General features: G+C 46.6%; 1 protein-coding gene across 1 annotated transcript in view; it reads left to right on the top strand.

Annotated features, from left to right (window-relative positions):
* The window catches only part of LOC121711353 (regulator of G-protein signaling 6-like), a 99,122-nt gene extending 84,909 nt beyond the window's left edge, over nt 1-14,213 (top strand). Inside the window, exons 10-18 of the mRNA XM_042094880.1 lie at nt 602-676; nt 1,066-1,164; nt 1,395-1,456; nt 3,889-3,999; nt 4,917-5,042; nt 8,845-9,031; nt 9,984-10,073; nt 11,072-11,125; nt 11,726-14,213. Coding sequence (XP_041950814.1) covers nt 602-676; nt 1,066-1,164; nt 1,395-1,456; nt 3,889-3,999; nt 4,917-5,042; nt 8,845-9,031; nt 9,984-10,073; nt 11,072-11,125; nt 11,726-11,776 — 855 coding nt within the window. The 3' untranslated portion in view covers nt 11,777-14,213. The remainder of the gene's footprint in view (nt 1-601; nt 677-1,065; nt 1,165-1,394; nt 1,457-3,888; nt 4,000-4,916; nt 5,043-8,844; nt 9,032-9,983; nt 10,074-11,071; nt 11,126-11,725) is intronic.
* Nucleotides 14,214-15,000: the final 787 nt, after the last annotated feature.

Here is a 15,000-nt window from a genome sequence, read left to right on the forward strand (position 1 = left end):
GACATCGTTATTTGCAAAGCCGGTGCTGGATAACCAAATAGCGTGCGTGCGACAGAGAGAAAGTTCTTTGGTGTTGCTTTAAAGCTAACCTTGACCTTGAAGTGGGAGGGGTTAAACACTGATCATGTGACCTTTAGCCAGGGTGCGTGGACACCACTGATCATGTGACTGATCATGTGACCTTTAGCCAGGGTGCGTGAACTCCACTGATCATGTGACAACCAGGGTGCGTGGACACCACTGATCATGTGACTGATCATGTGTCCTTTAGCCAGGGTGCGTGAACTCCACTGATCATGTGACAACCAGGGTGCGTGGACACCACTGATCATGTGACTGATCATGTGACCTTTAGCCAGGGTGCGTGAACTCCACTGATCACGTGACAACCAGGGTGCGTGGACACCACTGATCATGTGACTGATCATGTGTCCTTTAGCCAGGGTGTGTGAACTCCACTGATCATGTGACTGATCATGTGTCCTTTAGCCAGGGTGCGTGAACACCACTGATCATGTGACTGATCATGTGTCCTTTAGCCAGGGTGCGTGAACTCCACTGATCATGTGACTGATCATGTGACTGATCATGTGTCCTTTAGCCAGGGTGCGTGAACACCACCGAGATGGACATCAGGAAGTGTCGGCGCATGAAGAATCCACAGAAGGTGAAGAAGGTGAGTTAAGACTGTGTGTGTGTGTTTTTGTCTATGTGTGTGTGTGTGTGTGTGTGTGTGTGTGTATTCATTTTTGTGCATATGCTTGTGTTTGTGTGTGTGTTTGTATGCTTTTGTGTGTGTGTATTCAGTTTTGTGCATATGCTTGTGTTTGTGTTTGTGTGTGTGTGTGTATTTGTCTATGTGTGTGTATTTGTCTATGTGTGTGTGTGTGTGTGTGTGTGTGTGTGTGTGTGTGTGTGTGTGTGTGTGTGTGTGTGTGTGTGTGTGTTTGAGAAAGAGTGCCAGCATGAAAGAGAAAGTACTTCAGCTGCCAAGGCTTTTGAGTTTTTTGATTTTGATTGAGGGTGACAGTGACTTACAGCTCCCCTCTGTCCGAAACTTCACAGTCAGTGTACGGCCTCACAGAAGACTCCCAGTCGCAGAGTCCTGTCCACACACCCTCTCTACAGGGCAGGAAGGACACCAAGGACGACGTGAAGAAGGAAGTATGTTTGTATCTGACCTGCGTCCTCTCGCTGTGTCCAGATTTTAAACTGGTTCACTAGCTAACTCGCTATTTAGTGAATGAATGAACATTTCGAACATAGCTTCTGTCTTTGTTTGCTGTGCCGTGCTGCCTGAATCACCTTTTGTCATTACTGTATATAAGACTGTATATAAGTTATTATGTTACAAAAGTATCAAATGTGTCCGATGTTTATTGTTTTTTTTCCAGATCCTATTTTTGAATGCCCAGTTGGACAGACATTGCATGAAAGTGTCGAAGGTGGCTGAAACGTAAGTCCTCGTCATTGCTATCGGGTCAAGAACAGGGTCTGGCAAGTCATTTGTCACTTGTGAACTTCTCAAATGCACCTCAAACCTTGATGTCGACTCAAGTCCGAGGAAGCCTCAGTGGAATTATCTGACTGGATTGAGGTCAAGAGAGAGAGAGAGAGTGCAGTGAGTTTTTTACTCTCCCACTCTAAGCTCTGATTGGTTGATTCTTTTTTTCATTCCAAGTTGAGAAGACTATGCTGACCTAACTTCTGGGACAAACTCATTTTATGTCAAACAGCAAAGACATACACAGACATACTAACACACACACACACACACACACACACACACACAGACACAGACACAATCTCACACACACACACACACTATCAGACAGACACACACACACACACACACACACACACACACACACACACACACAGAGCAATAGTCACCAGTGACATGCAGGCTGATCCACAATGTGCAGATATGCCCAGGGACAGATAACTGCATGATTAGAGATGGAAGATTACAAAGATACTGTGTGTGTGTGTGTGTGTTTCGTGGGCTACTGTATGTGTGTGTGTGTGTGTGTGTTTAATGGACTACTGTGTGTTAGTGTGTGAAATATTTGGGGTCAGACAACAGCATGGAAGATGATGAGTGATGATAAGTAGCCAACGAGGATACTGCTGACATTGTCTCATGAGTTGCGTGTCCTAACCGGAACATTAGCGATAAAAACCTGTTAAAATACATTGTTTTCAATTGGAGTGTCCTGACTGCAAGTGATGCAAGCAGCGTGATGCAACACAACGTTTTGAGAGAACTTTTTTGTCGGACGCCCCGTGTTTATTTTCTTTCTGTCACTCGCGTTGCTCTGCTAATTTGAATGAGGAATATGATGCAATAGAAGGGCATATTTAACGGATTCAGGGCCAGATGTACTAACGCCTTTGCGCCCACTTCAGGCGTATTTGTTTCGCAACGTGCATGTAAAATCATTGCGAGGTATGTACAAACAGGCTGCAATGATGTAAAAGCGCAAACTGCCTGACGCGGGAGCTGAAAGTGGCAGATTGCGTTGTTCATGTCATACATATGCATTCATGGGAGGATCCAGAGGAAAGTGGGAGTTTAGCGTAAAAAGATGGGAGGGGAAGAGTAAAGAGCGCCTAATTATGTATTCCGCGGTATTTACAAAGACAGCTCCTGAAAGCGCACGTCTATTCACCTGCTTGTAAAAGCAGGTGTTAATCCAAATTGCAGTTCAATGCATCAATAAGAGAACCTTTCAAAGACAACAGAATCGCTATTTAGAGCACCAGTTTTGTAAGTCTTTGTACTATCAAAAGCAACATTATCTTTCGTTGGCCTTTCGAATGTCAACTTTCACTTTCACTTCATTCACTTAAACTTTCCTATTTGCTAGGTTTCACCAATCTTCCATAGCCTACGTGCACAAGTAGTTTGAGTAGAACTACTGATCTTCATTATCTCCCTGCTTGTTGACATCTTATCATGTATGGTACTATTTCATGATCTCTAAACGTTTGATTCGTTTTAATGTTTTCATCAGTTACATACATACTCACACACACACACACACACACTCACACACCTCACATACATACTCACACACACACACACACACATGCTCACACACCTCACACTCAAACACACACACACACACACACACACATCTCACACACACTGAGAGAAGTTTTCTGCAGCCCCCGTCATGTCTGTGACCTCTATGTCCCCCAGTTCTGACCATACTGTTCGAGTCTGTGGCTCCAGCAGCAGCTGTGCCAGCCCTGTGGGTGAGGTGCCACTTCAGGCCAAAAGAGTGCGTCTGCCCACCCCCACCGCTACCCCCTCCAGGTGGGCAGGTGGCAGACGGGCACCCCTAGGGGGCGATCTGAAAGTAGCAGAGGACACAGAGAGGTCGGGGGTAATTGGCGGCAGAATGTAGGGGGGGGGTGGGGGGTGTCTGAGACCCAGCAGTCCCTTGGTGCAGAACTTTTCTGGACCACTTTAGTTTAGCTCACGGCAGGGCAAGCCAAGCCCAGGCTGATCAACGAGAAATATTCATCTACAGCCTCGTAACGGGTGACATCTCAACACCATCTGCAAGGGGCTGTGTGGCGCCTCCCTCACCGACTCAGGGCTGTCACTGTCTTCAACGGAAGTTTGCCTCCCAAATGAGCTCTGTGCTGCTCACTGACGTTGGCCTGAATATTTCACTGAAGCCAACAGGCTGATTATCTGACTCTGGCTGAGCAAGAGTGGAGAGAATTGGAGGGGGGGGGGGGGGGGGGTGGGGAGTGACGAGGACCTAAAAGCATTTTAGAGAATGGAGCAATCCCAGTGTTTGGCTCTGGTCAATTTGTAGTGTCGGTGCGACACGTGGCACAATAACGCCTCTGCGGGTGTTTCTTTTGTTGCAGTCTAATGGGTTACACGGAGCAGTATTTGGACTACGACCCTTTCTTGACCACGCTGGAGCCTTCCAATCCGTGGGCCAGCGACGATCCGTCCTTCTGGGACCTGGAGGCCAGGTACATTAGAGACCCCCCCCCCCCATCCCCGTCACACACACCACACACACGCCTTATTTTGGAGCCATTTCCTGTCTCTGCAGCCAATTTCGTCAACTTGGCCCCAAATAAATTACAATGTGAGAAATGGGTTTTCCAGTCATTCAGACGCGGTGCCAGTGTAAAGACCCTGGTGAGTGTGTGTGTGTGTGTGTGTGTGTGTGTGTGTGCTGTTGTAAAGACCCCGGAGGAGCTTCAAATGGGCCCTGTTCCTGTTAAAAATGCATGATTCTGGGAGGGGGCCCTGCACGTCCTGCCGAGCAGCAGTCTGGTGAACCATATCTGCTCCGCCGAAATTAGCAAGAAATTAATCTCCATAGAAATATAATTAGGGTGTCTAATGTAGCTAAATAATGTATTCAAATTGATTAATTGCTTGTCGTGAGGAAGGTTTTCTGGTTGGTAATGAAATTAGAGCATTGCTGCTTGCTCGGTGGGCAGTCTGCAATACTGGGCACAAGTGTTGGACTTCGACATTGTGTTTACTTTGCTACTACTTTGCTATGATATAAATAGGTGTGTGGTGATGTGATATTACCATCGGGTCATTACATGGGGTGCATTGCCCATTACTGTAATGTGGTCAGTGCAATTAGCATTGGCACAGATAGAACAGAGCTCTCTCGTCCTGATAAAGCATCAAGACATGTCACGATTTCTGGGAGAGTATCTTTCCCCCCATTTTCCCATTCTAAAACCAATCAATCAATTCCATTTTATTTATATAGTGCATTTTCATGCAAAAACTGCAATGCATGGTGCTTAACAAGAATAAAGTAAAACTGATAAGAAATGCTTCAGCTTACAAGAGCTTTCACCCTCTTTTTCTCTCTCTCTGGCTGTCTCTCTCTCTCTCTCTCTTCCTCTGGCTGTGGCAGTAAGGACCCGAGCCAGCAGCGAGTGAGAAAATGGGGTTTCTCTCTGGACGAGGCCCTGAAGGATCCGGCAGGCCGTGACCAGTTCCTCCGATTCCTCGAGTCAGAGTTCAGCTCGGAAAATCTGCTGTAAGTCACACACACACACACACACATCCCTCTCTCCCTAAACACTCTCTATCTCCTCGGTCACTCTCATCCATCCTCCACTCTTCCCCTGTCTATCCCTCTTTTTCCCAAAAAACAATTTATTGATTCATTCACTACTCTGCCCCTCACTCCCACACACACTCCTCTCCTCCCTTCTCCTCTCCTGACCTCTCTTCTGCTCTCCTCTCTTCTGCTCTCCTCTCTTCTGCTCTCCTCTCTTCTGCTCTCCTCTCTTCTGCTCTCCTCTCTTCTGCTCTCCTCCCTTCTCCTCTCCTGACCTCTCCTGACCTCTCCTCTCCTCTCCTCTCCTCTCCTCTCCTCTCCTGACCTCTCCTCTCCTCTCCTCTGCTCTCCTCTCTCCTGCTCTCCTCCCTTCTCCTCTCCTGACCTCTCCTCTCTTCTCCTCTCCTGACCTCTCCTCTCTTCTGCTCTCCTCTCCTCTCCTCTCCTGACCTCTCCTCTCTTCTGCTCTCCTCTCCTCTCCTCTCCTGACCTCTCCTCTCTTCTGCTCTCCTCTCTTCTTCTCTCCTCTCCTCCCTTCTCCTCTCCTGACCTCTCTTCTGCTCTCCTCTCTTCTGCTCTCCTCTCCTCCCTTCTCCTCTCCTGACCTCTCTTCTGCTCTCCTCTCTTCTGCTCTCCTCTCCTCCCTTCTCCTCTCCTGACCTCTCTTCTGCTCTCCTCTCTTCTTCTCTCCTCTCCTCCCTTCTCCTCTCCTGACCTCTCTTCTGCTCTCCTCTCCTCCCTTCTCCTCTCCTGACCTCTCTTCTGCTCTCCTCTCTTCTGCTCTCCTCTCTTCTGCTCTCCTCTCTCCTGCTCTCCTCCCTTCTCCTCTCCTGACCTCTCCTCTCTTCTTCTCTCCTCTCCTCTCTTCTCCTCTCCTGACCTCTCCTCTCCTCTCCTGTCCCTTCCCATGGCCCATATACACTAATCCACGTACAGTATTCTCTCTTTACAACATTCATCTCCTCTATCTTTTCACACTCCATCTCTACCTCCATTTACTCTCAATATCTCTACTTCTCACTCTCTGTTATCCCTTCATCCCTTTTCTCTCTTTATTAACCACACTGACCATATGGACCCATACTAAGACCAGTCATCTCTCTTTTCTCTCCCTCCCCAACTCCACTCTCTATCCACTCATTCTCTCCCTTCTCAACTCTATCTATCTGTTCTTCACTTCTCATCCTTCCAACTCTATCTATCCGTTCTTCACTTCTCTACCTTCCAACTCTATCTGTTCTTCACTTCTCTACCTCCTCAACTCTATCTATCCATTCTTCACTTCTCTACCTCCTCAACTCTATCTATCTGTTCTTCACTTCTCTACCTCCCAACTCTATCTATCCATTCTTCACTTCTCTACCTCCTCAACTCTATCTATCCGTTCTTCACTTCTCTACCTCCTCAACTCTATCTGTTCTTCACTTCTCTACCTCCTCAACTCTATCTATCCATTCTTCACTTCTCTACCTCCTCAACTCTATCTATCTGTTCTTCACTTCTCTACCTCCCAACTCTATCTATCCGTTCTTCACTTCTCTACCTCCTCAACTCTATCTGTTCTTCACTTCTCTACCTCCTCAACTCTATCTATCCATTCTTCACTTCTCTACCTCCTCAACTCTATCTATCTGTTCTTCACTTCTCTACCTCCCAACTCTATCTATTCGTTCTTCACTTCTCTACCTCCTCAACTCTATCCATTCTTCACTTCTCTACCTCCTCAACTCTATCTATCTGTTCTTCACTTCTCTACCTCCTCAACTCTATCTATTTGTTCTTCACTTTTCTCCCTCCGCCACTGTCTCCGTCTGTTGACCTGCGTGGCGCGTATGCTGGGTGTCCATCTCGGGCCGAATCCCCTGGCGGCAGCAGCGATGCGCTCACAGCTCAGCTCAGATAACAGAGGCCAGACAAACACACACACACACACATTGGACCAGTCCAGCACCACAGCAAGTGTCAGGAGCCAGAGTAAATAAACCACTGGGTGAGTGTGAGTGAGTGTGTGTGTATGTGTGTGTGTGTGTGTGTGTGTGTGTGTGTGTGTGTGTGTGAGAAAGATAGAGAGGGAGAGCCTGGGTGTGAGTTTCTGTGAGGGTTTGTGGGATTGTGTGAATGTGTTTGTGTGTGTGAGAGAGGTTCTGTGTATGAGTGAATGTGTTTGTGTGTGTGTGTTTGAGTGTGTGTGTGAGGACAGAGACTCCCCCCCCCCCCCCCCCCCCTGCGGCTCGCGGACAGCGGGACACCAGGCGCCCCCGGAGTAGGCGCTGGAGATAGCGCAGAGGTCAGTGCGGCCCCCAGAGCTAATGGCACCAGATAACCAGACACTTATCTCCGTCCACCCCCCCCCCTCCCTCTCTCAGACACTCCAGCTATCTCCATTCCCCTTGGCCACCACCGGCCCCACGGTCTGATTGCTTTTTATGGGGAGGGACGGCGCACTGCCTCGACGAGAGGCTCTTGTTTTGGACGTGAAGCCCGGCGCAAGTCACGTCGCGTCGCGTCCGGTCCTCTCGGCCGCCCCGAGGCCTCTTACGGGGTCCCCTCGCGTAGGCGTCGCAGATGCGTCCACTTCTCCCCCAGTGCAGAGATCAATATAGATACCATGAAGTAATACAATGGAGTGTGTGTGTGTGTGTGAGTGAGTGTGTGTGTGTGTGTATGGGGGGTGGGGTGCGACCAGTGAGTGCTTTGTTTTTCTGTTAAGCATGAGGACCAATAATGGGGCGAGAGTGTGCTGAGCTGTGCAGCCACTTAGCCGTAAGAGACCCTTCACAGCGGCTGGGGAGCGTGTGTGTGTGTGTGTGTGTGTGGGGGGGGGGGGGGGGGGGGGGGGGGCTGCAATGAGTGTGCTGGAGATGGGAGTAATGGGTAAAATGTAGGTTTGCTAGTCAAAGCATGGCTACTCCCAAGGGCTGGGTGCTGGTGCGGGCTGGCTGTGATGAGGAGTGCATTGTTCAGTGCAAGGCGCCTCAGGCCCTTCTCCGTCTGCAGTGGCATACTCGCGGGACACAGCCTTTTGTTTTGAGCATGCAAAGAGGGTTGTTGTAGCAGAAATAAAAAAAAAATAGTCCACTTGACGCATTCGCTGATAATGGGGCCATCTTCCATCCCACGGTGCTTGGGTGGAGAGCGCCAGTTTTTCAGGCACTTCCTGGGATGGCATGTCCTAAGGCGTTTGAGCGGTCTTTCACAACCTTGTTAGACTAGCATATCTCAAATATAATATAAATATAACAAAGTTGGGGAGGGGGCGGGTGGTTATATTAGGTTGCCTACACTCCAAAATATAGTGGAGAGAGCATTGTATGTATTCATAATTGCTAATTAGATTCGCTGTGGTGTGCCACATGTCCAAATGTAACGCATGCTGGCTCACGGATGAGCTACATAAGGGAGTTCCACGCCAGAATGAGTAAATAAAGAATATTTATTAAAGTAATATATGAAAAAGTCAGTGTAGTGAATAAAAGCAAGGTGTAGTGCGAGTGTATGTCTAGGGATGTGTTCAAACAAAACAAAAAGACGACGGTCGAGAGGAGAGGAAGCCCATCTGCTCTTGGAACCCAGGCCTTCAAATACAGGTGCTCATCAGGGCAATACCAAACACCTGCACATCTCGGGCAACCTGCTTCACATAGAGACAGACAAACATGAGCGCAAGTGGGCGGGGCCAGTGGAGACCTGGCAGGGTCGTAACACAAAACGAATGGTCACCCTAACCAAGTCCCTACCCACACCCTCTCTTCCCCTCCTTCTCCCTCTTCTCATTCAGGTTCTGGCTGGCTGTGCAGGATCTGAAGCGGCGCCCCCTACAGGAAGTTGCCAGCCGAGCTCAGGACATCTGGCAGGAGTTTCTGGCCGAGGGCGCCCCGCGCTCCATCAACCTAGACTCCCACAGCTACGAACGCACCAGCCAGAACCTCAAGGACCCGGGCCGCTACAGCTTCGAGGACGCCCAGGTAACCTCACCTGCCTGGAGTGACGTACAGTAACTTTAGAGGGGCAGGATGTCTTCCTCTCCCTCTTCCTCATTTTGTTCTCCCGCTCCTTCTTGTGCCCTTCTCCTACTTGCCTGTTGGATGATGGATGAGAGGTCAAGGGTTGCAATCTTGTTCAGTCTGAGACAAATGGCTTCTGTGGCACTTTCGGAGGGCTGCTTGCGCAGGTCTGGAGAGTCCACAAAATAATGGGATTTTGACTTACTGTTTTTTCAGACCTTTCCTCAGTAATATACCTACATATAAAGTCAACAACGCACGCACAGACAATATCCAAAGGTCAAATTCCCAATAAAAAAAAATACACGCTCATAAAAACTACAAATAGAAAAAAAATTATTAATTAGAAAAAGTCTGTCGTTTTTATTTGGGGAAAGAACAAGCACATTGTCTCGCTCCTTTCTCTTCTTGTTCCTACTGGGGCTCCTGGGGAAGGTTGTTCTGCAGGAAATTGCCTGGCAGCCTCTCTGGGAATAACAGCAAAGAGTTCAACCCAAAAAAAGAGTGTCTCGGCCCCCCCAAGGCACCCTTTCCTCCCAGCGTCTCAGTATATTTAGTCCCCACCATTGCTTTTGTGTGTGAGAGAAACTTGTCTTAATGAGCCACGACAGGAGAAGCGATGCAAATGAATCCTCCTACCCGGACTGAAGAGTTGTCGTTGGCTAGATCGGAATAGCCTTGTGTTGGCACACAAGTGTTTCTGTAAACCACCAACAGGAAGCAAAAACTAAACTAATTGACATTATGTTTGTGTGGAAAACGATACTCGTCGCAACTAAACTCAGATCCATCTTGCAGACAGGCACAGAGCCATTGTACATAAATTCACTTTCAAGACAGCCACCCAGTGATGTTATTTCCTTTCCAAAGTCCCCGATCTCATGCCTTGGTGGTATCTCTCTTCTCTTTTCAGGATCACATCTATAAGCTGATGAAGAGTGACAGCTATGCGCGTTTCCTGAGGTCCAACGCCTACCAGGATCTCCTGCTGGCCAGAAAGAAGGTGCCGGCATAACACACTCTCCATCTATTCTCCCAAACCCAAATCCCAGCACTGCAGCCCTGCAGGCAGAGATTTATTCTCTCAGACTCAGTTCCGCAGTCAAAGGCAATTTTGCAAAAAGTTTTCTGTTAAGTGGTGACCTTTCGTATGTTCTGGCTGTAAAGAGCTGCAGTGTTTCCCATACATTGACTTATTTGCCCACCACAATATCAACACTGACCACCACACAATGATTTTCCATGTTGTACTATTTAAATTGGATGGAATTAGTTTATAGTAGAGCTATGTGCACCTTTGCACAGCCTCTTCTTGTATCTCAACAACCTACTTGCACGTTTAAAGAAAACATTAACAATCCTGCAGTTGTTGGCATAAAAGTCGACTGGCTAAATTGTGCTTAAACCTGCATCATAACCACGCTGCGCTAATTTGTAAACCTACCACCACAAATATAATTCAATTCTGTGGGAAACACTGAGCTGGAGTGGCTGATATACTATAATATACCGTAAAAGGTCTCTCTCCATTTAGGAAGTGCAATGACCTTTATTTCTTTCACCTGCTCTGCGTGGAGTTATATACCTCTGCCCAGATCCGCTGTAGTCGATGCTCCTTCTTGTACATCTGAGGTGAACTTGAGAATGAGCCGAGAGCGCAAAAAAAATTAATCAGATGTCAGATCAGACTTTTCCTCGCACTTAAAATAAAATCACAGTCAAACATTCAACTGAAGATTTCAAGAGATGAATGCATGGCTGAAATATTTATCATTCCCTCTCGTTGTGTGTGTAACTCCGGAGTAAAAACAAAAGGGTATATAGACCCTAGGTTTGAATTTCCCCTTGGGGATCAATAAAGTATCTACAGTATCTATCTATCTATCTATCTAGGTTGTTTTTACTCCAGAGTTACGGTTTAGTGCCAAAATAACCATCATTTCACCTAACGTACCAAACTGTGTTTTTTTCTTGTTTTGCACAACCCATCTGAACCAAAAGCTGGAGACTGAACAGGGGCGACGGACATCGCTGGAGAAGTTCACTCGCAGCGTGGTGAGTGTTGATTCATTCAGCTGCCGAATGGCATCACACACAGCATTAGGAACAGTGGAATGGACAATGCTACGGATGTTCAGTATCAAAGCCAGTATGGGAAGTATGCAAATTAACAGAGAAATGCAGCGATTTTTCACACAGATCTCTGTTTCTCGAGGTCACCGAGTACCGTCGGTACAAAAAGAAAAAAAAAACGAAAACAATCGGTTATACCTAGCTCGAGTTGCTGCAGCCAACAGCTACTGTAGAGCTGTTGCCAGGCAGTTACAGTGCTACACTCTGGGGGCAGTTACAGTGCTACACTCTGGGGGCATGTTCATGGGGCAGTTACAGTGCTACACTCTGGGGGCAGTTACAATCCCCCCCCCCCCATGTTTATGTTCATGGGGGCATCCATAATGTATTTTGTTCTACACTGATGGTATCATAACTATTAAATAGATTATATGGGTATAATATGCATTTATGCTCTTACTGAGATCCATAGCAACAAGTGCCTACTTCCAGTCCTATGATGCAACAGAAATTGAACAAAGACCTAAATGTGCTTAAGTAGACACTGCAGTCTCCTCTGTGTCTCATTTCGGTTTTCCCCAGGGCAAGTCTCTGACGGGGAAGAGGCTCACCGGCCTCATGCAGTCCTCTTGACCGGGGGCTGTCATGGACTGACCATGCCAGAAGACGTCACACTCAGCCACTGCCCTGCAAGAGATGCCAAAGCCACTAGGTTGCCCCAAAGGGGGTGGATGAGCTGGTGGTGGCGGGGCAAGAAGGTGACCACTGCCACAATCAACCCAACGTCTCCTTTTTACCCCCCTTATGCCATCCCATACCAGTCCACCTTCTGTTTACAGTGATGCTACAGTTTCCAATAAGCACTGTGCAATAAGTCTTCAACAAAACAGCTGAAGTCACTCGTCAGTCAAGCCTCCAGGCTAACTCAGACCTCTCTACGCACGCGCACACACACACACACACACACACACATCCTTCATGAAGAGTGCATAGCCAAAACATTTTCTTTTTCCACCACTTCAACAGATGAAGTCATATTCATAACAGTCAGATTATGGACTGGCAATTTTAACCTTTTTTGGAAGGAGGGTTACACAAAGTGTGACGTTTTGGCTGAGGAGTAGGACCATGTGCCCCATGGCTTCAGAGCATTCCAAATGAGTGTGCCAAGGACCAGCGTTGCGTCGGTGTTGCATCGAGCCAAGACCAACGGACATTAGTGTTTGGGGTCCATACAACGAAGACTAAGTAACCAAGAATGATTTTTTTTTTAACCGCATTCAGATTTTTCTTAACCATGAGTCTCCAGGCAGCCAATACATGGCCAATGTAAGCCTATTAGAAAAGTGTTTCTCAGTAGGTTAATAGGAAACAGCTCTGGAAATAACTGCATGTGTTCTTCATGGGTCAAATGTATGTTCATGGGTGTTCAAATATTTTGGACAGACGGTCAACAAGGTTGGAACACTTTTTGTGTGGTTTTAAACCAATTAATGCTTTAGCCCTGATAGTCCAAGCTACTGGTGGATCCATCTAATTGTCTGATGACCTCAATTATACTGCCTGATTCAAAGCACAATGTCTCAACGAGGTTGTCACATAAAGACCGGTGAGGCGTACATGTACAACATAAATGTATGTAACCTATTTTACTCAAGGTCTGTCAAACCATCTCCTAGAGACCATGTATTGATGGCTTCATCCAACTATATCAAGCAGGGGCCTTGGTAACAGGTCTACGTTGTCTTGCCTGCTTCTTTCTTTCTGTTCATAGAGTTGTAAATAGATTCTGAATGTAAAATAAAGCATAATTCTAATCACAGTGTTTAGATTTTATAAACAAATGTTATCCTAGCCTGATGGAAACTGAGGGATAAGACTGTTCCAAGCGAGTTGGCCATGACCTAGTGTGGCAGTGTTTCCCATACATTGACTTATTTGTGGCGGCCCACCACAATATCAACATTGACCACCACACAATGATTTTCCAGATTGTACTAAATTGTGCTTAAATCTGGTTAGCATCATAACCACGCTGTGCTAATTTGTTGTTGTATTCAAGTTAATTCTGCAAACCAACCACCACAAATGGAATTCAATTCTGTGGGAAACACTGTGTGGGCTGGAGAAATTCAACCGTAGACTGAACCTTTCTATGAAAAGGACACAGGCCTCAGCTGACTCTCGTCTAAAAATCTGTTCAGGCTACTCAGAAGTGAGAGTAGGAAAGACCGAGGACCTTCAGTTGCCACCAAAGGTGAAGAGATTATTTGCTAAAGGTGACTCACCTGGCAGCGTCATTGACTTCGTGGTTTTTACGAATGATCACAACGGACACATGGGTAGACGAGTGATTACCGTCCACCTGCTGTGTGCTGACATGTCATGTCATCTGCAAGTTCGTGCGCAGCAGTGGGAGCATCGATTCTAAACCAATGTTTGTGGTTGACTACTGCTCTCTGGTGGCGAAGAGCTGTTACTGCCATCAGCATCTCTGAACGTGCTGTGTGTCACGACACTGAATGGACAGACTGTTCCAAAGCCTTTTGATGTTAAACCTTTCATTAGAAATGTATTTAAAGGCACTGTGCTAAACTGCATTGTATATCGTTGTAACATTTATTGGAAAAAATAACTGGTTGGTTTGCAAGAGGACTCTGAGGAATGATTGTTGAAAAACATGTATACCGGGCACACAAGCCTACAGCATTGTATGCTGTATAGAGCAATGAAGGTACAGTAGGCTAGATGCTCTAATGTAGAGGCACACGTGCTATGAAGGGCACACAACTATGCATGGGGTTATATCTAAAGAATTTTAATGCTTCTAGTTTTTCAGTCTTGGAAAAAAGTGAAGGGTAAATGAAAAGACTACACCACCAAATAAACATACAGACTGCTGTCAAATGATCCATTGTTGATTTTCTTCACTGTAAAATAGCCGAAGACCTGCTCATACAATGTAATACATGTAATTCTTCTTTTTAGCTAGTCAGCCAGATTTCACTAACAGACTGCATGTGACCGCATGAGGTAAATGCACAGGAACAGCATATTACGGGTCAATTTTTTTTAACAGGCCTCAAATTCCACATTTGTCTCACAGCTGAGACATTTTTTCATTGTAAAATATCCTTATAAGACCCAGCTCATCATTCTTTTTAGTTTAGACTTTAGTTTAGACAGCCAAATTTCACTTAAAAAGCCTGCATGCCACTGCACAGAGTACATGTATTTCCAGACAGGAACAGCATAGCAGGTTGATTTTGTTAAGCAAGGCCCCAAATTCCACATTTGTCTCACAACTGACATTGTGATATTGAGATTGTAAGATATATATATATATATTACAGTACATTTCTGTTGGCTTACAATACATTTTTATTTCACAAAATCAGAACACTAAAACAGTCATGGAAATGAATAAAAAAAAACATTAAACAAACAACAGAAGTATGACATGGAATATTTATATTTACCCCCCCCCCCATGCAGTTGGGGAGTCCACTGGTGTTACTCTCCTACCCCTCACTGCAGATCACACAAACGCAAAGACTTGATCTCATCATAAAACAGAATATGCCCCTATCTGGTCATGGCATAGCAACAGTGAACCTAAGCTGGTGAGTGAGCAGAGGAGGGGACACGTGAGGGTTTCATGAAGCCATGGTGGCGTGCAGCGCAAAGCTGGCACTGATCGGACCCCAGTCGGGCAGACCTGCAGGGGAGCCCTCTACTCTGCCCCACCTTATCCCCGGGGGGGGGCAGCATGAAGTACGAGCGTACCGGGCCAACGTCTGCTTTTATCATTCCTTCTTCTCTTCACTTCCTTCCCTCTTTTTTCCATTCCCTTCATT

The sequence above is a fragment of the Alosa sapidissima genome, chromosome 6 (assembly GCF_018492685.1).
Source record: "Alosa sapidissima isolate fAloSap1 chromosome 6, fAloSap1.pri, whole genome shotgun sequence".
Classification (NCBI taxonomy): domain Eukaryota; kingdom Metazoa; phylum Chordata; class Actinopteri; order Clupeiformes; family Clupeidae; genus Alosa; species Alosa sapidissima.